The sequence below is a fragment of the Salmo salar genome, chromosome 13 (genome assembly GCF_965601325.2).
Source record: "Salmo salar chromosome 13, fSalSal1, whole genome shotgun sequence".
NCBI classification, from domain to species: Eukaryota; Metazoa; Chordata; class Actinopteri; order Salmoniformes; family Salmonidae; genus Salmo; species Salmo salar.
The window spans coordinates 5,082,501-5,107,500 of record NC_138303.1 but is presented as its reverse complement, the minus strand read 5'-3'; the positions used below and the strand labels follow the sequence as shown (position 1 = coordinate 5,107,500).

At 46.9% G+C, this 25,000-nt stretch overlaps 1 protein-coding gene across 1 annotated transcript in view; it reads right to left on the bottom strand.

Moving 5' to 3' along the window:
* rbm10 (RNA binding motif protein 10) overlaps positions 1–25,000 on the bottom strand; it is a 50,532-nt gene that overhangs the window by 18,305 nt on the left and 7,227 nt on the right. Inside the window, exons 4-10 of the mRNA XM_082959675.1 lie at positions 23,018–23,197; positions 22,787–22,862; positions 20,324–20,397; positions 11,654–11,740; positions 11,506–11,566; positions 10,340–10,513; positions 1,628–1,788 (exon numbers count right to left, since the gene is read on the bottom strand). Of these exons, the coding sequence (XP_082815801.1) occupies positions 1,628–1,788; positions 10,340–10,513; positions 11,506–11,566; positions 11,654–11,740; positions 20,324–20,397; positions 22,787–22,862; positions 23,018–23,197 (813 nt within the window). The remainder of the gene's footprint in view (positions 1–1,627; positions 1,789–10,339; positions 10,514–11,505; positions 11,567–11,653; positions 11,741–20,323; positions 20,398–22,786; positions 22,863–23,017; positions 23,198–25,000) is intronic.

The following is a 25,000-nucleotide window of genomic DNA, read 5'->3' as shown; positions in this document are numbered from 1 at the left end:
TATCTCCTCACCACTACAGTAGGTATCTCCTCACAACTACAGTAGACAGCTGTAGGTATCTCCTCACCACTATAGTAGGTATCTCCTCACCACTACAGTAGACAGCTGTAGGTATCTCCTCACCACTACAGTAGACAGCTGTAGGTATCTCCTCACCACTATAGTAGACAGCTGTAGGTATCTCCTCACCACTATAGTAGACAGCTGTAGGTATCTCCCCACCACTACAGTAGACAGCTGTAGGTATCTCCTCACCACTACAGTAGGTATCGCCTCACCACTACAGTAGACAGCTGTAGGTATCTCCTCAACACTACAGTAGGTATCACCTAACCACTACAGTAGACAGCTGTAGGTATCTCCACACCACTATAGTAGACAGCTGTAGGTATCTCCTCACCACTACAGTAGGTACCTCCTCACCACTATAGTAGACAGCTGTAGGTATCTCCTCACCACTACAGTAGACAGTTGTAAGTATCTCCTCACCACTACAGTAGACAGCAGTAGGTATCTCCTCACCACTACAGTAGACAGCTGTAGGTATCTCCTCACCACTACAGTAGGTATCTCCTCACCACTACAGTAGACAGCTGTAGGTATCTCCTCACCACTACAGTAGACCGCTGTAGGTATCTCCTCACCACTACAGTAGGTATCTCCTCACCACTATAGTAGACAGCTGTAGGTATCTCCTCACCACTACAGTAGACAGCTGTAGGTATCTCCTCACCACTATAGTAGACAGCTGTAGGTATCTCCTCACCACTATAGTAGACAGCAGTAGGTATCTCCTCACCACAATAGTAGACAGCTGTAGGTATCTCCTCACCACAATAGTAGACAGCTGTAGGTATCTCCTCACCACTATAGTAGACAGCTGTAGGTATCTCCCCACCACTATAGTAGACAGCTGTAGGTATCTCCCCACCACTATAGTAGACAGCTGTAGGTATCTCCTCACCACTATAGTAGACAGCTGTAGGCATCTCCTCACCACTATAGTAGACAGCTGTAGGTATCTCCCCACCACTACAGTAGACAGCTGTAGGTATCTCCTCACCACTACAGTAGGTATCTCCTCACCACTACAGTAGACAGCTGTAGGTATCTCCTCACCACTATAGTAGACAGCTGTAGGTATCTCCTCACCACTATAGTAGGTATCTCCTCACCACTACAGTAGACAGCTGTAGGTATCTCCTCACCACTACAGTAGACAGCTGTAGGTATCGCCTCACCACTACAGTAGACAGCTGTAGGTATCTCCTCACCACTACAGTAGACAGCTGTAGGTATCTCCTCACCACTACAGTAGACAGCAGTAGGTATCTCCTCACCACTACAGTAGACAGCAGTAGGTATCTCCTCACCACTACAGTAGACAGCAGTAGGTATCTCCTCACCACTACAGTACACAGCAGTAGGTATCTCCTCACCACAATAGTAGACAGCTGTAGGTATCTCCTCACCACTATAGTAGACAGCTGTAGGTATCTCCTCACCACTATAGTAGACAGCTGTAGGTATCTCCTCACCACTACAGTAGACAGCTGTAGGTATCTCCTCACCACTATAGTAGACAGCTGTAGGTATCTCCTCACCACTACAGTAGGTATCTCCTCACCACTATAGTAGACAGCTGTAGGAAAGCGAAGCCACGGTTGAGTTGTGTCTGTTTGTCTTTGATCAGTCGAACATTAGAAGGCGACAGAGTAGCGAAGGGAGCCAGAGTAGACAGGATGGACTCCAGGGAGGTATGGGGACCCAGGTTCCTCAGGATCAGAGCTGGAGAGAAGAGAGAGAACATTAGAAGGGAGCCAGAGTAGACAGGATGGACTCCAGAGAGGAATGGGGACCTCAGGATCAGAGCTGGAGGTGGGAGAGATTGATGAATTGATGTACTGATTGATGCATGAATTGATGTATGTATTGATTGATGTATGTATTGATGTACTGATGTATTGATGTAATGATTGATGTATTTATGTATTGATGTATTTATTGACGAAATTGATGCATTGCTATATGTATTGATAGATGGATGTATTAATAGATGTATTGGTTGATTGATGTATTTATTGACATATTTATGTATTGATAGATGTTATTGCTAGATGTGTTGATGTATTGATTGATGTATGTATTGATTGACGTATTGATGTATGTATTGATTGATGTATGTATTGATGTATGTATTGATTGATGTATGTATTGATTGACGTATTGATGTATGTATTGATTGATGTATGTATTGATTGACGTATTGATGTATGTATTTATTGATGTATGTATTGATTGATGTATTTATTGATTCATGTATTGATTGATATATTGATGAATTGATTGACAAATGTATTGATGTATTGATTGATGTATTTCTTGATGTATTACTTGAAGCATTGATAGATTAATTGATTGATATATGTATTGACAGATTGATAGATTTATTGATTGATGTAAACTCAGCAAAAAAAGAAATGTCCCTATTTCAAGGCCCTCTTTCAAAGATAATTTGTAAAAATCAAAATAACTTCACAGATCTTCATTGTAAAGGGTTTAAACACTGTTTCCCATGCTTGTTCAATGAACCATAAACAATTAATAAACATGCACCTGTGGAGCGGTCGTTAATTAAGACACGAACAGCTTACAGACGGTAGGCAATTAAGGTCACAGTTATGAAAACTTAGGACACTAAAGAGGCCTTTCTACTGACTCTGAAAAACACCAAAAGAAAGATGCCCAGGGTTCCTGCTCATCTGCGTGAACGTGCCATAGGCATGCTGCAAGGAGGCATGAGGACTGCAGATGTGGCCAGGGAAATAAATTGCAATGTCCGTACTGTGAGACACCTAACACAGCGCTACAGGGAGACAGGACGGACAGCTGATCGTCCTCACAGTGGCAGACCTACGTGTAACAACACCTGTACAGGATCGGTACATCCAAACATCATACCAGCGGGACAGGTACAGGATGGCAACAACAACTGCCCGAGTTACATCAGGAACGCACAATCCCTCCATCAGTGCTCAGACTGTCCACAATAGGCTGAGAGAGGCTGGACTGAGGGCTTGTAGGCCTGTTATGCAGGTCCTCACCAGACATCTCCGGCAACAACGTCACCTATGGGCAGAAACCCGCTGTCGCTGGACCAGACAGGACTGGCAAAAGTGCTCTTCACTGACGAGTCGCGGTTTTGTCTCACCAGGGGTGATGGTCGGATTCACATTTATCGTCGAAGGAATGAGCGTTACACCGAGGCCTGTACTCTGGAGCGGGATCGATTTGGAGGTGGAGGGTCCGTCATGGTCTGGGGCGGTGTGTCACAGCATCATCGGACTGAGCTTGTTGTCATTGCAGGCAATCTCAACGCTGTGCGTTACAGGGAAGACATCCTCCTCCCTCATGTGGTACCCTTCCTGCAGGCTCATCCTGACATGACCCTCCAGCGTGACAATGCCACCAGCCATACTGCTTGTTCTGTGTGTGATTTCCTGCAAGACAGGAATGTCAGTGTTCTGCCATGGCCAGCGAAGAGCCCAGATCTCAATCCCATTGAGCACGTCTGGGACCTGTTGGATCGGAGGGTGAGGGCTTGGGCCATTCCCCCCAGAAATGTCTGGGAACTTGCAGGTGCCTTGGTGGAAGTATGGGGTAACATCTCACAGGAATAATTGGCATATCTGGTGCAGTCCATGAGGAGGAGATGCACTGCAGTACTTAATGCAGCTGGTGGCCACACCAGATACTGACTGTTACTTTTGATTTTGACCCCCTCCCCCTTTGTTCAGGGACACATTATTCCATTTCTGTTAGTCACATGACTGTGGAACTTGTTCAGTTTATGTCTCAGTTGTTGAATCTTGTTATGTTCATCCAAATATTTACACGTGTTCAGTTTGCTGAAAATAAACGCAGTTGACAGTGAGGACGTTTCTTTTTTGCTGAGTTTATGTATTGATTGATGTATTGATATATTGATTGATGTATTGATATATTGATTGATGTATTGATTGATGCATGTATTGATGTATTGATTGGTGTATTGATGTATTGATTGATGTATATTTATGTACGCGTTGATGTATTGATTGATGTATGGATGTATTGATTGATGTATTGATTGACGTATGTATTGATAGATGTATTAGCTCTGCAACTTTGAATCCAAATCAGGAAGCCCATAGTGGCTAGCTCATCCAGTTCTATTGACTCTTGTCACCATGGATACTGCTGTTGTTTTCAAATCTCACAGAGGACTTGGACTTGTTAAGCGTACGAAGCCTGATGTCTAAACTGGACTGTCTGGGTGCATGACACCGGCCCAGATGTTCTGGTATCCTCAGAGACCTGGCTGTATCTGGATGTATGACACCGGCCCAGACGTTCTGGTATCCTCAGAGACCTGGCTGATTATGGATGCATGACACCGGCCCAGATGTTCTGGTATTCTCAGAGACCTGGCTGATTATGGATGCATGACACCGGCCCAGATGTTCTGGTATTCTCAGAGACCTGGCTGATTATGGGTGCATGACACCGGCCCAGACGTTCTGGTATCCTCAGAGACCTGGCTGTATCTGGGTGCATGACACCCAGAGAATACCAGAACGTCTGGGCCGGTGTCATGCATCGCTATTTTCAGGTCTCTCCAGAGATGTTCGATCGGGTTCAAGTCCGGGCTCTGCCTGGGCCACTCAATGACATTCAGAGACTTGTCCCAAAGCCACTCCTGCTTGTCTTGGCTGTGTGCTTAGGGTCATTGTCCTGTTGGAAGGTGAACCTTCGCCCCAGTCTGAGGTCCTGAGCGCTCTGGAGCAGGTTTTCATCAAGGATCTCTCTGTACATTGCTCTGTTCATGCTGCCACCACCATGTTTCACAGTAGGGATGGTGCCAGGTTTCCTCCAGATGTGACGCTTGGCATTCAGGCCAAAGAATCTTGTTTCTCCTTTAGGTGCCTTTTGGCAAACACCAAGCGGCTGTCATGTGCCTTTTACTGAGGAGTGGCTTCCGTCTGGCCACTCTACCATAAAGGCCTGATTTTGTGGAGTGCTGCAGAGATGGTTGTCCTTCTGGAAGGTTCTCCCATCTCCACAGAGGAACTCTGGAGCTCTTTCAGAGTGACCATTGGGTTCTTGGTCACCTCCCTGACCAAGGCCCTTCTTCCCCGATTTCTCAGTTTGGCCGGGCAGTCAGCTCTAGGAAGAGTCTTGGTGGTTCCAAACTTCTTCCATTTAAGAATGATGGAGGCCAATGTTTTTTACATTTACGTCATTTAGCAGATGCTCTTATCCAGAGCGACTTACAAATTGGTGCATTCACCTTATGATATGTGTTCTTGGGGACCTTCAATGCTGCAGAAATGTTTTGGTACCCTTCCCCTGATCTGTGCCTCGACACAATCCTGTCTCGGAGCTCTATGGACAATTCCTTCAACCTCATGGCTTGGTTTTTGCTCTGACATGCACTGTCAACTGTGGGACCTTTTATATAGACATGTGTGTGCCTTTCCAAATCATGTCACATCAATTGAATTTACCACAAGTGGATCAATTTCAAGTCTCATACCAAAGGGTCTAAATACTTATGTAAATAAGGTATCTGTCTTAATTTTTTATACATTTGCAAAAAAAAAAAAAAAAAAAAAACGCATAACTTTGTCTTTATGCGGTATTGTGTGTAGATTGAGGATTTTTTAAAATTTAATCCATTTTAGAATAAGGCTGTAAAGGGTGTGAATACTTTCCAAATGCACCGTATGTAATGAGAGAGCAGCATTCTCTCGTGTTTAACTACGCAGCACTCATGCAGAAACGTACTATGTATCTATCCTCATTAATTCAATTTAGACTTACAAATGAACAAACCCAGCCTCAGGCTTGAATAACACTGGATGGGCCCATTCCGTCTCCACAGAGTTGATTCTGCTTTTAGTTGTTTTGTGTCCTATATGTGGAACAACCTACACAGCTCTGAAATGAGAGGTTCTGGTACTGCTTGGTCAGTTCAGAGTAATGACCAGAGACCTCTACGTTGATAAATGGGGCTGGTTTTCTTAGTGTGTATGTTTGATGTATTTATGGAGGGCTCATCTGAAAAAAGACACCAGTCTCAGACACCAGACACCAGTCTCATAACATGTATTGATTTATTTATGTATTGATGCATTGCTTGATGGATTGATGTATTGACTGATGTATTGATTGATGTATGTATTGACTGATATGTTGATAGATGTACTGATGTATTGATTAATAGATTGACGCAGTACGACATAATTAGATCCAACACAAAAAGAGAATTACTTGACACGTTGGAAATTATTAACCAAAACATTTTGCAAATTGGAATGTTACCTGGCCCTAAACAGAGAGTACACAGTGGCTGAATACCTGACCACCGTGACTGACCCAAAATTAAGGAAAGCTTTGACTATGTATAGATTCAGTGAGCATAGCCTTGCTATTGAGAAAGGCCACTGTAGGCAGACCTGGCTCTCAAGAGAAGACAGGCTATGTGCACACTGCCCACAAAATGAGGTGGAAACTGAGCTGCACTTCCTAACCTCCTGCCAAATGGTTGACCATTTCAGAGACACATATTTCCCTCAGATTACACAGATCCACAAAGAAAGAAGCAAATCACATTGATAAACCCCTATATAGACTAGGTGATATACCAGTGTGCCATCACTGCAGCAAGATGTGTAACCTCTTGCCCTATGAAAAGTGGCACCATTGTAAATACAACACACACACATACATACATATACACACACACACACACACACACACACACACATACATACACACACACATACATACATACATACATACATACATACATACATACATATACACACTGAACAAAAATATAAAACACAACATGCAACAACTTCAACGATTTACCTGAGTTACAGTTCATATAAGGAAATCAGTCAATTTAAATAAATAAATTAGGCCTTAATCTATGGATTTCACATGACAGGGCATAGGCCCACGCACTGGGGAACCAGGCCTAGCCAATCAGAATGAGCTTTTACCCACAAAAGGCTTTTATTACAGACAGAAATACTCCTCAGTTTCATCAGCTGGTCTCAGACGATCCCGCAGGTGAAGAAGCCGGATGTGGAGGTCCTGGGCTGGTGTGGTTACACGTGGTTTGCGGTTGTGAAGCTGGTTGGAAGTACTGCCAAATTCTCTAAAACGATGTTGGAGGCGGCTTATGGTAGAGAAAGGAACATTAAATTATCTGGCAACACCTCTGGACATTACTGCAGTCAGCATGCCAATTGCACCAACACAAGGTGCACCTGTGTAACGATCATGCTGTTTAATCAGCTTCTTGATATGCCACACCTGTCAGGTGAATGGAATATTTTGGCAAAGAAGAAATGCTCACGAACAGGGATGTAAAAAAAAAATCTCTGTGCACAAAATTTGAGAAGAATAAGCTTTTTGTGCATATGGACAACTTTCTGGGATGTTTTATTTCAGCTCATGAAACATGGGACCAACACTTTACATGTTGTGTTAATATTTTTGTTCAGTGTATATCATTCTACATAAGTATTCACACCCCTGAGTCAATACTTTGTAGAAGCACCTTTGGCAGCAATTACAGCTGTGAGTCATCCTGGGTAAATCTCTAAGAACTTTCCACACCTCGATTGTGCAACATTTGCCCATTAATTCTTTTCAAAAATGTTTCAAGCTCTGTCAAATTGGTTGTTGATCATTGCTAGACAACCGTTTTCAGGTCTCGCCATAGAATTTCAAGTAGATTTAAGTCAAAACTGTAACTCAGCCACTCAGGAACATTCACTGTCTACTTGGTAAGCAAGTCTATATTTGGCCTTGTGTTTTAGGTTGTTGTACTGCTGAAAGGTGAATTAATCTCCCAGTGTCTAGTGGAAAGCAGACCAGGTTTTCCTCTAGGATTTTCCCTGTGCTTAGCTGCATTCTTTTTATGCCGATGACAAGCATACCCATAACATGATGCAGACACCACCATGCTCTCTAATCCTTAATGATGACAAGCATACCCATAAAATGATGCAGACACCACCATGCTTGAAAATATATAGTGGTACTCGGTCATGTGTTGTGTTGAATTTGCCCCAAACATAACACTTTGTATTCTGGACATAAAGTTAATTTCTTTGCCATCATTTTTACAGTTTTACTTTAGTGCCTTATTGCCAACAGGATGTACGTTTTGGAATATTTTTATTCTGTATAGGCTTCGTTCTTTTCACTCTGTCATTCAGGTTAGTATTGTGGAGTAACTACAGCTAAGCTGCTAACGTTAGCCATCAAGCTAACAAACAGGATGCATTCAGGTTAGTATTGTGGAGTAACTACAGCTAAGCTGCTAACGTTAGCCATCAAGCTAACAAACAGGATGCATTCAGGTTAGTATTGTGGAGTAACTACAGCTAAGTTGCTAATGTTAGCCATCAAGCTAACAAACAGGATGCATTCAGGTTAGTATTGTGGAGTAACTACAGCTAAGCTGCTAACATTAGCCATCAAGCTAACAAACAGGATGCATTCAGGTTAGAATTCTGGAGTAACTACAGCTAAACTGCTAACGTTAGCCATCAAGCTAACGAAGTTAGCCCCAGATGAGTTTTCCAATGGAGTCCTCTTTGTCTGGAGAAGTAAATGAATGGTTCCAGCGCTTTATCTTCTACGCTTTGTTTGGGGACAAACTGGATCCCTCAGAGTTCCAATGCGTCGATTGTTTGCTTGCCCAGGAAACTGGTGAAAACGCAATGTTTACCTTTTCTATGCCGGTGGCTGGATGGCTTTTGCGCTTGTCGTTATGCGACTGGCCAGTGTTGCCCAGGGGAGCCATCTCCTACCTCTCCTCCCAGTGTTGCCCAGGGGAGCCATCTCCTACCTCTCCTCCCCTGTCTGATAGCGGAGTCGAAGGAGCACAGCAAGAGGAGCATGGCAATCAACGATGGTCGCATGCAACGAGCCGTGGAAGCCGAAGACAGCGGCTTCCCTCAAAGCAGTCTACACTCCCAACGAGAGGCCTGAGCGGATACAAACAACGAATAGTTTCGCTGCCCTGGAGCCTGGTCTTCCTGCACCTTCATCGCTGGGGGGTACCTGCGGCTGCAGTGCCTACTCCTTCCCCTACGATTTCAGTCCCTGCTCTGGATCGAGCAGGGCTTCTCCATCTGTCGGAGGCCTTCCTGCCTTGGCAGGAACTAATGGAGATCCATAATAAACCCCAGGAAGAGTAGCTGCTGCCTTGGCAGGAACTAATGGGGATCCTTAATAAACCCCAGGAATAGTAGCTGCTGCCTTGGCAGGAACTAAAATGGGGATCCATAATAAACCCCAGGAAGAGTAGCTGCTGCCTTGGCAGGAACTAATGGGGATCCATAATAAACCCCAGGAAGAGTAGCTGCTGCCTTGGCAGGAACTAATGGGGATCCATGATAAACCCCAGGAAGAGTAGCTGCTGCCTTGGCAGGAACTAATGGGGATCCATAAACCCCAGGAAGAGTAGCTGCTGCCTTGGCAGGAACTAATGGGGATCCATAATAAACCCCAGGAAGAGTAGCTGCTGCCTTGGCAGGAACTAATGGGGATCCATAATAAATCCCAGGAAGAGTAGCTGCTGCCTTGGCAGGAACTAATGGGGATCCATAATAAACCCCAGGAAGAGAGGCTGCTGCCTTGACAGGAACTAATGGGGATCCATAATAAACCCCAGGAAGAGTAGCTGCTGCCTTGACAGGAACTAATGGGGATCCATTATAAATACAAATCCATCCTAAGTTTTCTCCTAACATAGCCGTTAAACTCTGTAACTGTTTTAAAGTCACCATTGGCCTCATGGTGAAATCCCTGAGTGGTTTCCTTCTTCTCCGGCAACTGAGTTAGGAAGGACACCTACATCTTTGTAATATTTTTTTATTTAACCCTTATTTTACCAAGTAAGTTGACTGAGAACATATTCTCTTTATAGCAACGACCTGGGGAATAGTTACATGGGAGAAGAGGGGGGGGTGAATGAGCCAATTGTAAGCTTTGTAGTAACTGGGTGTATTGATACAGCATCCAAAGTGTAATTAATAACTTCACCATGCTCAAAGGGATATTCAAATGTCTGTTTTTTTTTTTTTTTTTGCGAGGCATTGGAAAACCTCCCTGATCTTAATTCCACTGTGACATTATGGGGGTATTGTGCGTAGGCCAGTGACACAAAATGTAAATGTATTTCACTTGCTTTGTAAAACATATATACGTTTCCCATGCCGATAATGAATTGATTTAATAAATATATTGAGAGTAAAGATAGAGTTAGACTCACTGTCGTTGGCCACCTCAGGCTGTTGTGTGTCAGTTGCCACAGCGTTGGTGAGGGCAGTAGAGGTGGCAGCAGCAGGCTGGTAAAGGGCAGGGAGGGGCAATAAGCCCTGGGCACCATCCTTCTGATGCCCACCCAGGGGTAACTCCCTGAGCTGGGGCAGTTTCAGCTCTGCCTCTGGAGGTAAGACACAGAGTGAGATATCTGCCTGGAGGCAGCCCATTGGCTGGGGGCCATTTTACAACAATTCTATTGGTTCAATTTCGCTCAATCAAATCAAGCCAAATCAAGCCCACACAGCAAATTCTCCAAATCAACACCGACAGTGTTACATTTAACACCGGTCCAGTGTCTATACAGGTCCACACTTTTCAGCAGAAATATTACACGTTTTCGGTGCGGCCTTCTGGACACCCCTGCTTTTCAGTGTTAAATTAACACACTGCTTAGTGTAAAACCTTGTTTGCATATTTCCCAGAATGCCTTGCCTTGTGAGTGAATTGTAAAGTTACCAGCCAAGACTGTAGTTGTTAGTGACAGAGACATGGTTATTGCAGTCATCCATTTTCACTCCTGTGGCCTTCACCAAGTGAGATCCTAAGCGGAAAAATATAAAAATCTAACTTTATTCGTCACGCGCTTCGTAAATTTAAAAAAATGAAATAAAATAGAACAATTAAAAAACAATAACAACTTTTGGCCCCCTGTTGCCAACGCCTGGCCTAGAGGACCTAAACTGGAACAACCATTTCAGTAACGGGTGAAACATGTCCAAGTAACAGATTTAATTCGTTTAATTCGTTTAGATTTTTTTATTTCAGTAGCATAAGATTGTTTTTGCATGTACATTAATTAATCATAGATATTGAAAAAAAAAACTTTTTTTTTTTACAAAAATCAACCTGCAATAGAGCATGCTGGGAAATATGAAAATGATGGGTGTGGTTTTGGTTCAACACTGGTTATTAACAACAACCCTGGGGTTGTTTTACACCAATGAGTGTTCATTTAATACCTGAATCAACACTGGAACTGTTACACTAGGTAACACTGGACAATTTGCTGTGCATTTCCGTATTTTAAATGATTTTAAGTAGTATTTAAACCTAGGCCTGTTTTATACTAACCCCAGCTGTGTGTAATTTAGCTGAACTACAATATATATTTACCTGATTTGGGAACACCACACTTGAAGCACTTCTCTCTCCTCTTGAAGTTCTGAACCCCACACTGTTAGAACAGCAACAGAGATAGTCAGTACCAAGCTACACACACACACAAACCAAACCACGCATGCACGTGGGGAGGACCTTTTACCTTGTTACAGAGCCAGTCCTCGTTGGCCCGTGGTTTAGGTTCACTGTAGTGCATAGACACCCTCTGGTCTAGGACAGACAGAACCATCTGAGAGAGAGGAAGGAGAAAAAGAGAGAGAAGGGGGGAGAGAGGGATGGAGAGAAAAAGACAGAGGGTGGGGAACAAAGATTGATTATTATAGATAGGTGGGTGACATGCTAGAGAGAGAGAGGACCCAACTCACAAGATTAAGGCAGAGAGAGAGAGAGAGAGAGAGAGAGAGAGAGAGAGAGAGAGCGAGAGAGAGACAGAGAGAATAATTGAGGTCAAAAGAAAGAGGACAACAGAGAAATGTAACCTTCAGCTCGAAGGAAATTGGGACGGACGGAGAACTGTGTGAATGTAGACCGGCCTCCCTGACAGCCGTGTGAATGTAGACCGGCCTCCCTGACAGCCGTGTGAATGTAGACCGGCCTCCCTGCGTTAGCCAGCCTGACAAGGGGGGACCCTGGTCTCAGCGTTAGCCAGCCTGACAAGGGGGGACCCTGGTCTCAGCGTTAGCCAGCCTGACAAGGGGGGACCCTGGTCTCAGCGTTAGCCAGCCTGACAAGGGGGGACCCTGGTCTCAGCGTTAGCCAGCCTGACAAGGGGGGACCCTGGTCTCAGCGTTAGCCAGCCTGACAAGGGGGGACCCTGGTCTCAGCCTTTAGCCAGCCTGACAAGGGGGGACCCTGGTCTCAGCCTTTAGCCAGCCTGACAAGGGGGGACCCTGGTCTCAGCCTTTAGCCAGCCTGACAAGGGGGGACCCTGGTCTCAGCCTTTAGCCAGCCTGACAAGGGGGGACCCTGGTCTCAGCCTTTAGCCAGCCTGACAAGGGGGGACCCTGGTCTCAGCCTTTAGCCAGCCTGACAAGGGGGGACCCTGGTCTCAGCCTTTAGCCAGCCTGACAAGGGGGGACCCTGGTCTCAGCCTTTAGCCAGCCTGACAAGGGGGGACCCTGGTCTCAGCCTTTAGCCAGCCTGACAAGGGGACCCTGGTCTCAGCCTTTAGCCAGCCTGACAAGGGGACCCTGGTCTCAGCGTTAGATAGCCTGACAAGGGGACCCTGGTTCCAGCGTTAGATAGCCTGACAAGGGGGGACCCTGGTCTCAGCGTTAGCCAGCCTGACAAGGGGGGACCCTGGTCTCAGCGTTAGCCAGCCTGACAAGGGGGGACCCTGGTCCCAGCCTTTAGCCAGCCTGACAAGGAGATCAGAGTGAGCAGCAGAGGGGACAGCAGGTCGTCATGTCATAATGTGCTTAGTAGTCCATTGTTTCTCTTCATGTCATCCAGTTATAGAAGGGAAGACACCCATGGCTCCACCTCTCCTGAACCCCCCCCACATTCACCCCCCCCCCCCCTCCCCCAGAGAGAAGGATGGAGCGAGGGGGGATAGAGCGAGGGGGGAAAGAGAGAGGGATAGAGCGAGGGGGGGAAGAGAGAGGGATAGAGCGAGGGGGGAAAGAGCGAGGGGGAAAGAGCAAGGGGGTAAAGAGAGAGGGATAGAGCGAGGGGGAAAGAGCGAGGGGTGGAAAGAGAGAGGGATAGAGCGAGGGGGGAAAGAAAGAGGGATAGAGCGAGGGGGGAAAGAGAGTGGGATAGAGCGAGGGGGGAAAGAGAGAGGGATAGAGCGAGGGGGGAAAGAGAGAGGGATAGAGCGAGGGGGGAAAGAGAGGGATAGAGCGAGGGGGGAAAGAGAGGGATAGAGCGAGGGGGGGAGAGAGAGGGATAGAGCGAGGGGGGAAGAGAGAGGGATAGAGCGAGGGGGGGAGAGAGAGGGATAGAGCGAAGGGGGAGAGAGAGGGATAGAGCGAGGGGGGGAAAGAGAGGGATAGAGCGAGGGGGGGAAGAGAGAGGGATAGAGCGAGGGGGAGAAGAGAGAGAGGGATAGAGCGAGGGGGGAAGAGAGAGGGGTGGAAGAGAGAGGGATAGAGCGAGGGGGGAGAGAGAGGGATAGAGCGAGGGGGGGAGAGAGAGGGATAGAGCGAGGGGGAAAGAGAGAGGGATAGAGCGAGGGGGGAAAGAGAGAGGGATAGAGCGAGGGGGGGAGAGAGAGGGATAGAGCGAGGGGGGGAGAGAGAGGGATAGAGCGAGGGGGAAAGAGAGAGGGATAGAGCGAGGGGGGAAAGAGAGAGGGATAGAGCGAGGGGGGGAAGAGAGAGGGATAGAGCGAGGGGGGAAAGAGCGAGGGGGAAAGAGCAAGGGGGTAAAGAGAGAGGGATAGAGCGAGGGGGAAAGAGAGAGGGATAGAGCGAGGGGGAAAGAGAGAGGGATAGAGCGAGGGGGAAAGAGAGAGGGATAGAGCGAGGGGGAAAGAGATAGGGATAGAGCGAGGGGGGAAAGAGAGAGGGATAGAGCGAGGGGGGAAAGAGAGAGGGATAGAGCGAGGGGGGAAAGAGAGAGGGATAGAGCGAGGGGGGAAAGAGAGAGGGATAGAGCGAGGGGGGAAAGAGAGAGGGATAGAGCGAGGGGGGAAAGAGAGAGGGATAGAGCGAGGGGGGAAAGAGAGAGGGATAGAGCGAGGGGGGAAAGAGAGAGGGATAGAGCGAGGGGGGGAGAGAGAGGGATAGAGCGAGGGGGAAAGAGAGAGGGATAGAGCGAGGGGGGAAAGAGAGAGGGATAGAGCGAGGGGGGGAAGAGAGAGGGATAGAGCGAGGGGGGAAAGAGCGAGGGGGAAAGAGCAAGGGGGTAAAGAGAGAGGGATAGAGCGAGGGGGAAAGAGCGAGGGGTGGAAAGAGAGAGGGATAGAGCGAGGGGGAAAGAGAGAGGGATAGAGCGAGGGGGAAAGAGAGAGGGATAGAGCGAGGGGGAAAGAGAGAGGGATAGAGCGAGGGGGGAAAGAGAGAGGGATAGAGCGAGGGGGGAAAGAGAGAGGGATAGAGCGAGGGGGGAAAGAGAGAGGGATAGAGCGAGGGGGGAAAGAGAGAGGGATAGAGCGAGGGGGGAAAGAGAGAGGGATAGAGCGAGGGGGGAAAGAGAGAGGGATAGAGCGAGGGGGGAAAGAGAGAGGGATAGAGCGAGGGGGGAAAGAGAGAGGGATAGAGCGAGGGGGGAAAGAGAGAGGGATAGAGCGAGGGGGGAAGAGGGAGGGATAGAGCGAGGGGGGGAGAGAGAGGGATAGAGCGAGGGGGGAGAGAGAGGGATAGAGCGAGGGGTGGAAAAGAGGGATAGAGCGAGGGGGGAAGAAAGGGATAGAGCGAGGGGGGGAAGAGAGAGGGATAGAGCGAGGGGGGGAAGAGAGAGGGATAGAGCGAGGGGGAGAAGAGAGAGAGGGATAGAGCGAGGGGGGAAGAGAGAGGGATAGAGCAAGGGGGGGAAGAGAGAGGGATAGAGCGAGGGGGAAAGAGAGAGGGATAGAGCGAGGGGGAAAGAGAGAGGGATAGAGCGAGGGGGAAAGAGAGAGGGATAGAGCGAGGGGGGAAAGAGAGAGGGATAGAGCGAGGGGGAAAGAGAGAGGGATAGAGCGAGGGGTGGAAAAGAGAAGGATAGAGCGAGGGGGTAAGAGAGGGATAGAGCGAGGGGGGAAGAGAGAGGGATAGAGCGAGGGGTGGAAAGAGAGAGGGATAGAGCGAGGGGGGAAAGAGAGAGGGATAGAGCGAGGGGGGAAAGAGAGAGGGATAGAGCGAGGGGGAAAGAGAGAGGGATAGAGCGAGGGGGGAAAGAGAGAGGGATAGAGCGAGGGGTGGAAAGAGAGAGGGATAGAGCGAGGGGGGGAGAGAGGGATAGAGCGAGGGGGGAGAGAGAGGGATAGAGCGAGGGGGAAAGAGAGAGGGATAGAGCGAGGGGGGAGAGAGCGAGGGGGAAAGAGCGAGGGGGTAAAGAGAGAGGGATAGAGCGAGGGGGAAAGAGCGAGGGGTGGAAAGAGAGAGGGATAGAGCGAGGGGGAAAGAGAGAGGGATAGAGCGAGGGGGAAAGAGAGAGGGATAGAGCGAGGGGGAAAGAGAGAGGGATAGAGCGAGGGGGAAAGAGAGAGGGATAGAGCGAGGGGGGAAAGAGAGAGGGATAGAGCGAGGGGGGAAAGAGAGAGGGATAGAGCGAGGGGGAAGGAGAGAGGGATAGAGCGAGGGGGGAAAGAGAGAGGGATAGAGCGAGGGGGGGAGAGAGAGGGATAGAGCGAGGGGGGGAAGAGAGGGATAGAGCGAGCGGTGGAAAAGAGAGGGATAGAGCGAGGGGGGGAAGAGAGGGATAGAGCGAGGGGGGAAAGAGAGAGAGGGATAGAGCGAGGGGGGAAAGAGAGAGGGATAGAGCGAGGGGTGGAAAGAGAGAGGGATAGAGCGAGGGGGAAAGAGAGAGGGATAGAGCGAGGGGGAAAGAGAGAGGGATAGAGCGAGGGGGGAAAGAGAGAGGGATAGAGCGAGGGGGGAAAGAGAGAGGGATAGAGCGAGGGGTGGAAAAGAGAGGGATAGAGCGAGGGGGGAGAGAGAGGGATAGAGCGAGGGGGGAAAGAGAGAGAGGGATAGAGCGAGGGGGGAAAGAGAGAGAGGGATAGAGCGAGGGGTGGAGAGAGAGGGATAGAGCGAGGGGTGGAGAGAGGGATAGAGCGAGGGGTGGAGAGAGGGATAGAGCGAGGGGGGGAGAGAGAGGGATAGAGCGAGGGGGGAGAGAGAGGGATAGAGCGAGGGGGGGGGGGAGAGAGGGATAGAGCGAGGGAGGGAAGAGAGGGATAGAGCGAGGGGGGGAAGAGAGGGATAGAGCGAGGGAGGGAAGAGAGGGATAGAGCGAGGGGGAAAGAGAGGGATAGAGCGAGGGGGGAAGAGAGAGGGATAGAGCGAGGGGTGGAAAGAGAGAGGGATAGAGCGAGGGGGGGAAGAGAGAGGGATAGAGCGAGGGGGGGAAGAGAGAGGGATAGAGCGAGGGGTGGGAAAGAGAGGGATAGAGCGAGTGTAGTAGGGTTTTGAAGTCCTCTGAAAGAAGGTAAAAAAGAGAGTGAGGAGAGAGAGTGGAAAGTGTCTGATGTGCATTGGTGTGTCAAGACAGTTATTCTACAGACCACATCAGCATCTGTTATACCACAGACCACATCAGCATCAGTTATACCACATCAGCATCCGTTATACCACATCAGCATCAGTTATACCACAGACCACATCAGTTATACCACAGACCACATCAGCATCAGTTATACCACAGACCTCACCCGTTATACCACAGACCACACCAGCATCAGTTATACCACAGACCACATCAGTTATACCACAGACCACATCAGTTATACCACAGACCACATCAGCATCAGTTATACCACACCAGCATCAGTTATACCACAGACCACACCAGCATCAGTTATACCACAGACCACATCAGCATCAGTTATATTACAGACCACACCAGCATCAGTTATACCACAGACCACACCAGCATCAGTTACACCACATCAGCATCAGTTATACCACATCAGCATCAGTTATACCACAGACCACATCAGTTATACCACAGACCACATCAGCATCAGTTATACCACAGACCACATCAGCATCAGTTATACCACAGACCACACCAGTTATACCACAGACCAAACCAGCATCAGTTATACCACAGTCCACATCAGTTATACCACAAACCACATCAGCATCAGTTATACCACACCAGCATCAGTTATACCACAGACCACATCAGTTATACCACAGACCACATAAGTTATACCACAGACCACATCAGCATCAGTTATACCACAGACCACATCAGCATCAGTTATACCACAACAGCATCAGTTATACCACAGACCACATCAGTTATACCACAGACCACACCAGTTATACCACATCAGCATCAGTTATAACACACCAGCATCAGTTATACCACAGACCACATCAGTTATACCACAGACCACATCAGTTATACCACAGACCACATCAGCATCAGTTATACCACACCAGCATCAGTTATACCACAGACCACATCAGTTATACCACAGACCACATAAGTTATACCACAGACCACATCAGCATCAGTTATACCACAGACCACATCAGCATCAGTTATACCACAACAGCATCAGTTATACCACAGACCACATCAGTTATACCACAGACCACACCAGTTATACCACAGACCACATCAGCATCAGTTATAACACACCAGCATCAGTTATACCACAGACCACATCAGTTATACCACAGACCACATCAGTTATACCACAGACCACATCAGTTATACCACAGACCACATCAGCATCAGTTATACCACACCAGCATCAGTTATACCACAGACCACATCAGTTATACCACAGACCAGATCAGTTATACCACAGACCACATCAGTTATACCACAGACCACACCAGCATCAGTTATACCACAGACCACACCAGCATCAGTTATACCACAGAACACATCAGCATCAGTTATACCACAGACCACACCAGCATCAGTTACACCACATCAGCATTAGTTATACCACATCAGCATCAGTTATACCACAGACCACATCAGTTATACCACAGACCACATCAGCATCAGTTATATCACAGACCACACCAGCATCAGTTATACCACAGACCACATCAGGCATCAGTTATACCACAACAGCATCAGTTATACCACAGACCACATCAGTTATACCACAGACCACACCAGTTATACCACAGACCACACCAGTTATACCACAGACCACATCAGCATCAGTTATAACACACCAGCATCAGTTATACCACAGACCACATCAGTTATACCACAGACCACATCAGTTATACCACAGACCACATCAGTTATACCACAGACCACAGACCACACCAGCATCCATTATACCACAGACCACATCAGTTATACCTCAGACCACATAAGCATCAGTTATAGTACAGACCACACCAGCATCAGTTATACCACAGACCACATCAGCATCAGTTATAGCACAGACCACATCAGCATCAGTTATACCACATCAGCATCAGTTATACCACATCAGCATCAGTTATATTACAGACCACATCAGCATCAGTTATACCACAGACCACATCAGTTATACCACATCAGCATCAGTTATACCACAGACCACATCAGTTATACCACAGACCACATCAGTTATACCACAGACCACATCAGCATCAGTTATACCACAGACCACATCAGCATCAGTTATAACACATCAGCATCAGTTATACCACATCAGCATCAGTTATACCACATCAGCATCAGTTATACTACAGACCACATCAGCATCAGTTATACCACAGACCACATCAGCATCAGTTATACCACATCAGCATCAGTTATACCACAGACCACATCAGCATCAGTTATACCACAGGCCACATCAGCATCAGTTATACCACAGACCACATCAGCATCAGTTATACCACAGACCACATCAGCATCAGTTATACCACAGACCACATCAGCATCAGTTATACCACAGACCACATCAGTTATACCACAGACCACATCAGCATCAGTTATACCACAGACCACACCAGTTATACCACAGACCACATCAGTTATACCACAGACCACACCAGCATCAGTTATACCACATCAGCTATACCACAGACCACACCAGCATCAGTTATACCACATCAGCATCAGTTATACCACAGACCACATCAGCATCAGTTATACCACAGACCACATCAGCATCAGTTATACCACAGACCACACCAGCATCAGTTATACCACAGACCACACCAGCATCAGTTATACCACAGACCACATCAGCATCAGTTATACCACAGATCACATCAGCATCAGTTATACCACATCAGCATCAGTTATACCACATCAGCATCAGTTATACCACATCAGCATCAGTTATACCACAGACCACATCAGTTATACCACAGACCACACCAGCATCAGTTATACCACAGACCACACCAGCATCAGTTATACCACAGACCACATCAGCATCAGTTATACCACAGATCACATCAGCATCAGTTATACCACATCAGCATCAGTTATACCACATCAGCATCAGTTATACCACATCAGCATCAGTTATACCACATCAGCATCAGTTATGCCACAGACCACACCAGCATCAGTTATACCACAGACCACACCAGCATCAGTTATACCACAGACCACACCAGCATCAGTTATACCACAGACCACATCAGCATCAGTTATACCACATCAGCATCAGTTATACCACATCAGCATCAGTTATACCACACCAGCATCATTTATACCACAGACCACACCAGCATCAGTTATACCACACCAGCATCAGTTATACCACAGACCACACCAGCATCAGTTATACCACACCAGCATCAGTTATACCACAGACCACATCAGCATCAGTTATACCACAGACCACATCAGCATCAGGTATACCACAGACCACATCAGCATCAGTTATACCACATCAGCATCAGCTATACCACAGACCACATCAGCATCAGTTATACCACAGACCACACCAGCATCAGTTATACCACACCAGCATCAGTTATACCACAGACCACACCAGCATCAGCTATACCACAGACCACATCAGCATCAGGTATACCACAGACCACATCAGCATCAGTTATACCACATCAGCATCAGTTATACCACATCAGCATCAGCTATACCACAGACCACATCAGCATCAGTTATACCACAGACATTAATCAGCATCAGAAAACACAGGAGTGTGTGTGTTTGTGTCTCAGTGTGTGTGTGTGTGTGTGTGTGTGTGTGTGTGTGTGTGTGTGTGTGTGTGTAGAGTGACCTGATTGGTCTCCATCCAGCGGCAGGCCTCCTGTATGTGATTAAACTCCACGAAGGCGAATCCACGGCTCTGACCTGGTCACCACGCCAACCAGCCAGCGCCATGGCAACCCAACAACAACAACAACATAACAACGCAGTGTCGGGTTAGTGCTTTAGAGAGAGGAGAGAGGAGAGAAGAGAGAGAGGGGGAGAGAGAGGAGAGAGAGGGGAGAGAGAGGAGGGAGAGGAGAGAGAGAGCGAGAGGAGGGAGAGGAGAGAGAGAGCGAGGAGAGAGAGGAGGGAGAGAGAGAGGAGGGAGGAGTGAGAGGAGAGAGAGAGGAGGGAGGAGAGAGAGGGGAGAGAGGGGAGAGAGAGAGGGGAGAGAGAGGGGAGGGAGAGAGCGAAAGGAGGGAGAGAGCGAGAGGAGGGAGAGAGCGAGAGGAGGGAGAGAGCGAGAGGAGGGGAGGAGGGGAGAGGAGGGAGATGGGAGGGAGAGGAAATAGGAGTGAGAGGCGAAAGAGAGGAGAGAGAGAGGAGGGAGAGAAAGCGAGAGGAGGGAGAGGGTGTGTTGCTGCTACACTGGACAGGTAACTTTTAACTGGTGTAAGGTATTTATTTACTATTACCTGGTGTGAGATCTATATACTATTACCTGGTGTGAGGTATTTATGTAGTATTACCTGGTGTGAGGTATTTATGTACTTTTACCTGGTGTGAGGTATTTATGTAGTATTACCTGGTGTGAGGTATTTATGTACTATTACCTGGTGTGAGGTATTTATGTACTATTACCTGGTGTGAGGTATTTATGTACTATTACCTGGTGTGAGGTATTTATGTACTATTACCTGGTATGATGTATTTATGTACTATTACCTGGTGTGAGGTATTTATGTACTATTACCTGGTGTGAGGTATTTATGTAGTATTACCTGGTGTGAGGTATTTATGTAGTATTACCTGGTGTGAGATCTATATACTATTACCTGGTGTGAGGTATTTATGTACTATTACCTAGTGTGAGTTATTTATGTACTATTACCTGGTGTGAGGTATTTATGTACTATTACCTGGTGTGAGGTATTTATGTACTATTACCTGGTGTGAGGTATTTATGTACTATTACCTGGTGTGAGGTATATATACTATTACCTAGTGTGAGGTATTTATATACTATTACCTGGTGTGAGGTATTTATGTACTATTACCTGGTGTGAGGTATTTACGTTATATTACCTGGTATGAGGTATTTATGTAGTATTACCTGGTGTGAGGTATTTATGTAGTATTACCTGGTGTGAGATCTATATACTATTACCTGGTGTGAGTTATTTATGTACTATTACCTGGTGTGAGGTATTTATGTAGTATTACCTGGTGTGAGGTATGTATGTACTATTACCTGGTGTGAGATATTTATGTACTATTACCTGGCGTGAGATCTATATACTATTACCTGGTGTGAGGTATTTATGTAGTATTACCTGGTCTGAGGTATTTATGTTCTATTACCTGGTGTGAGGTATTTATGTAGTATTACCTGGTGTGAGGTATTATGTACTATTACCTGGTGTGAGGTATGTATGTACTATTACCTGGTGTGAGATCTATGTATTACCTGGTGTGAGGTATTTATGTAGTATTACCTGGTGTGAGATATGTATGTACTATTACCTGGTGTGAGGTATTTATGTACTATTACCTGGTGTGAGGTATTTATGTAGTATTACCTGGTGTGAGATATGTATGTACCATTATCCATTGAAGTCTTGAAAATAGAACCAGAATACAATCTTAAAATGACTATCCACAGTGTCCCTGCCTGCCAGCCCCCAATGTCCCTGCCAGCCCCCAATGTCTTAGGCAATTGTGTGGATTCAATATGAGCGGCGGATAAGCTAGTGGTTGATTTGGGATTGGGCAAGAGAGAGGTAGAAATAGATGTGGCCACTTCACTTTGAGTCTGATCTGTAAACTCAGAGGAACAAACACACATCAGCTCCTCTATGCTTTGAGGTGGAAGAGAACAGCAGTGGAATATGTCATATTTGGCAGTGAACGGAGAATTGAGGGGTGGGGGGGGTGGAGGAGAAAGAGTGGTCAGCCAGTCAGAGCAATGAAATAAAAGGAGAGAGAGAGAGAGAGAGAGAGAGAGAGAGAGAGAGAGAGTGAGAGAGAGAAGGGAGAATATGGGAGAGGAGAGAGAGAGAGAGAAATAGAGAGAGAGGGGAGAATATGGGAGAGGAGAGAGAGAGAGAGAGAGAGAGAGAGAGAGAGAGAGAGAGAGAGAGAGAGAGAGAGAGAGAGAAAGAAAGAGAGGAAGGAGAGAGAGAGGAAGGAGAAAGAGGAGGAGAAAGAGGAAGGAGAAAGAGAGAGAGAGGAAGGAAGGAGAGAGAGAATAGGGGAGAGAAGAGAGGAGAACGAGGGGAAAGAAAGAGAGAGAGGGGGAGAGAGAGAGATGAGATCAGTATGTCAGTCTCACCTGAAGACTTGTTTGTCATCAGGCGAATCATAACCTCTGTTGTGTCAATCCCCTGGTCCTGAAGCTGGGCACGGATCTACACACACACGCACACGCACACGCACACACACACACACACACACACACACACACACACACACACACACACACACACACACACACACACACACACCTCAATGATAGCACACATAAACCACATTTCATCATTTGGACACACACACACACACACACCTCGTTGGCAGTAGCATTGGGTGGCAGCATGCGTAACATGATGATGTTGGAAGGTCTCTGGTTGAAGTCCAGGAGGTCTGGTCTGTAGTCCATCTGAACCGGGTGCTCTATACAGGAAGAGGAGGATGAGCTGGGATCTGGACCCCCACGGTCCTCACCGGGACAACCCATGGAGAAACCCTATGGAGATAGAAGTACCACAGTCATAGGTTACTTCTACTGCAGTCACTACTACGGGGCTGGTAATATTACCGTAAAACCAACGGTTAGTTATTAAAAATAAAAAAACAGACATCCCTTATTTACATAATTATTCAGACCCTTTGCGATGAGACTCTGTTAACGGAATTTTATATCTTAATGTTAATTATTATCAATCAATAAGCCTTGACTAATCCCCAGGGTTTGTAAGACACTGGGTTTAAGAATAATTAGGCAAGGACTCAGCTTTTCTGCAAAAGGTTCATTCGGCTTTATTCATGAGAACGTTCTGGAGGTCCAAATAACAAAACATCATTATATCCAGTCTCCTCATTTACGCACACTCCTCCACACACAAACCGTAGTTAACCTACGCACATACATACACACAAATATTAGATGTATGTTTCACGCCCCGGATTTCTCACAACCGTTAATCACTATCCAACGCTGCCTGTTCTTTTCCCCAGAGATTAGAGAAACCTTGGGGGTACCTCCCCGGTTTTCTCCAAAGTCTCTCCATGTTTCTAAGTCGGGTAAAACAGAAGTCTACTGTTAATCACTACCTCCCTGCTACTAAAACACCCCTGCTTAAAAAAAACACACACATTTTGTCCCGGCCTTCTACTAGACCTTATGGGTCTAACCATTCAGTACATTAATTATTCATTATCCATGCTAAATAACTACTAATTAATAATGGATTATTGATTCATTTACCTTTATTAGATAATTCTCTTATCAGACTCTAAATTGAGTTCAGGTGCATCCTGTTTCTATTGATCATGCTTGAGATGTTTCTACAACTTTATTGGAGTCCACCTGTGGTAAATTCAATTGATTGGACATGATTTGGAAAGGCAAACACCTGTCTATTACATTTACATTACATTTAAGTCATTTAGCAGACGCTCTTATCCAGAGCGACTTACAAATTGGTGCATTCACCTTATGATATCCAGTGGAACAACCACTTTACAATAGTGCATCTAAATATTTTAGGGGGGGGGGTTAGAAGGATTACTTTATCCTATCCTAGGTATTCCTTAAAGAGGTGGGGTTTCAGGTGTCTCCGGAAGGTGGTGATTGACTCCAATGTCCTGGCATCGTGAGGGAGCATGTTCCACCATTGGGGTGCCAGAGCAGCGAACAGTTTTGACTGGGCTGAGCGGGAACTGTGCTTCCTCAGAGGTAGAGGGGCCGCAGGCCAGAGGTGGATGAACGCAGTGCCCTTGTTTGGGTGTAGGGCCTGATCAGAGCCTGAAGGTATGGAGGTGCCGTTCCCTTCACAGCTCCGTAGGCAATCACCATGGTCTTGTAGCGGATGCGAGCTTCAACTGGAAGCCAGTGGAGAGAGCGGAGGAGCGGGGTGACGTGAGAATATATATATATAAGAATATATATAAAAATATATAAAAATATATCTATATAAGGTTCCACAGTTAACAGTGCATGTCAGAGCAAAAACCAAGCCATGAGGTCTAAGGAATTGTCCGTAGAGCTCCGAGATAGGATTGTGTCGAGGCACAGATCTGGGGAAGGGTACCAAAACATTTCTGCAGCATTGAAGGTCCCCAAGAACATAGTGGCCTCCATCATTCTTAAATGGAAGAAGTTTGTAACCACCAAGACTCTTCCTAGAGCTGGCCGCCTGGCCAAACTGAGCAATCGGGGAAGAAGAGCCTTGGTCAGGGAGGTGACCAAGAACACGATGGTCACTCTGACAGAGTTCTAGAGTTCCTCTGTGGAGATGGGAGAACCTTCCAGAAGGACAACCATCTC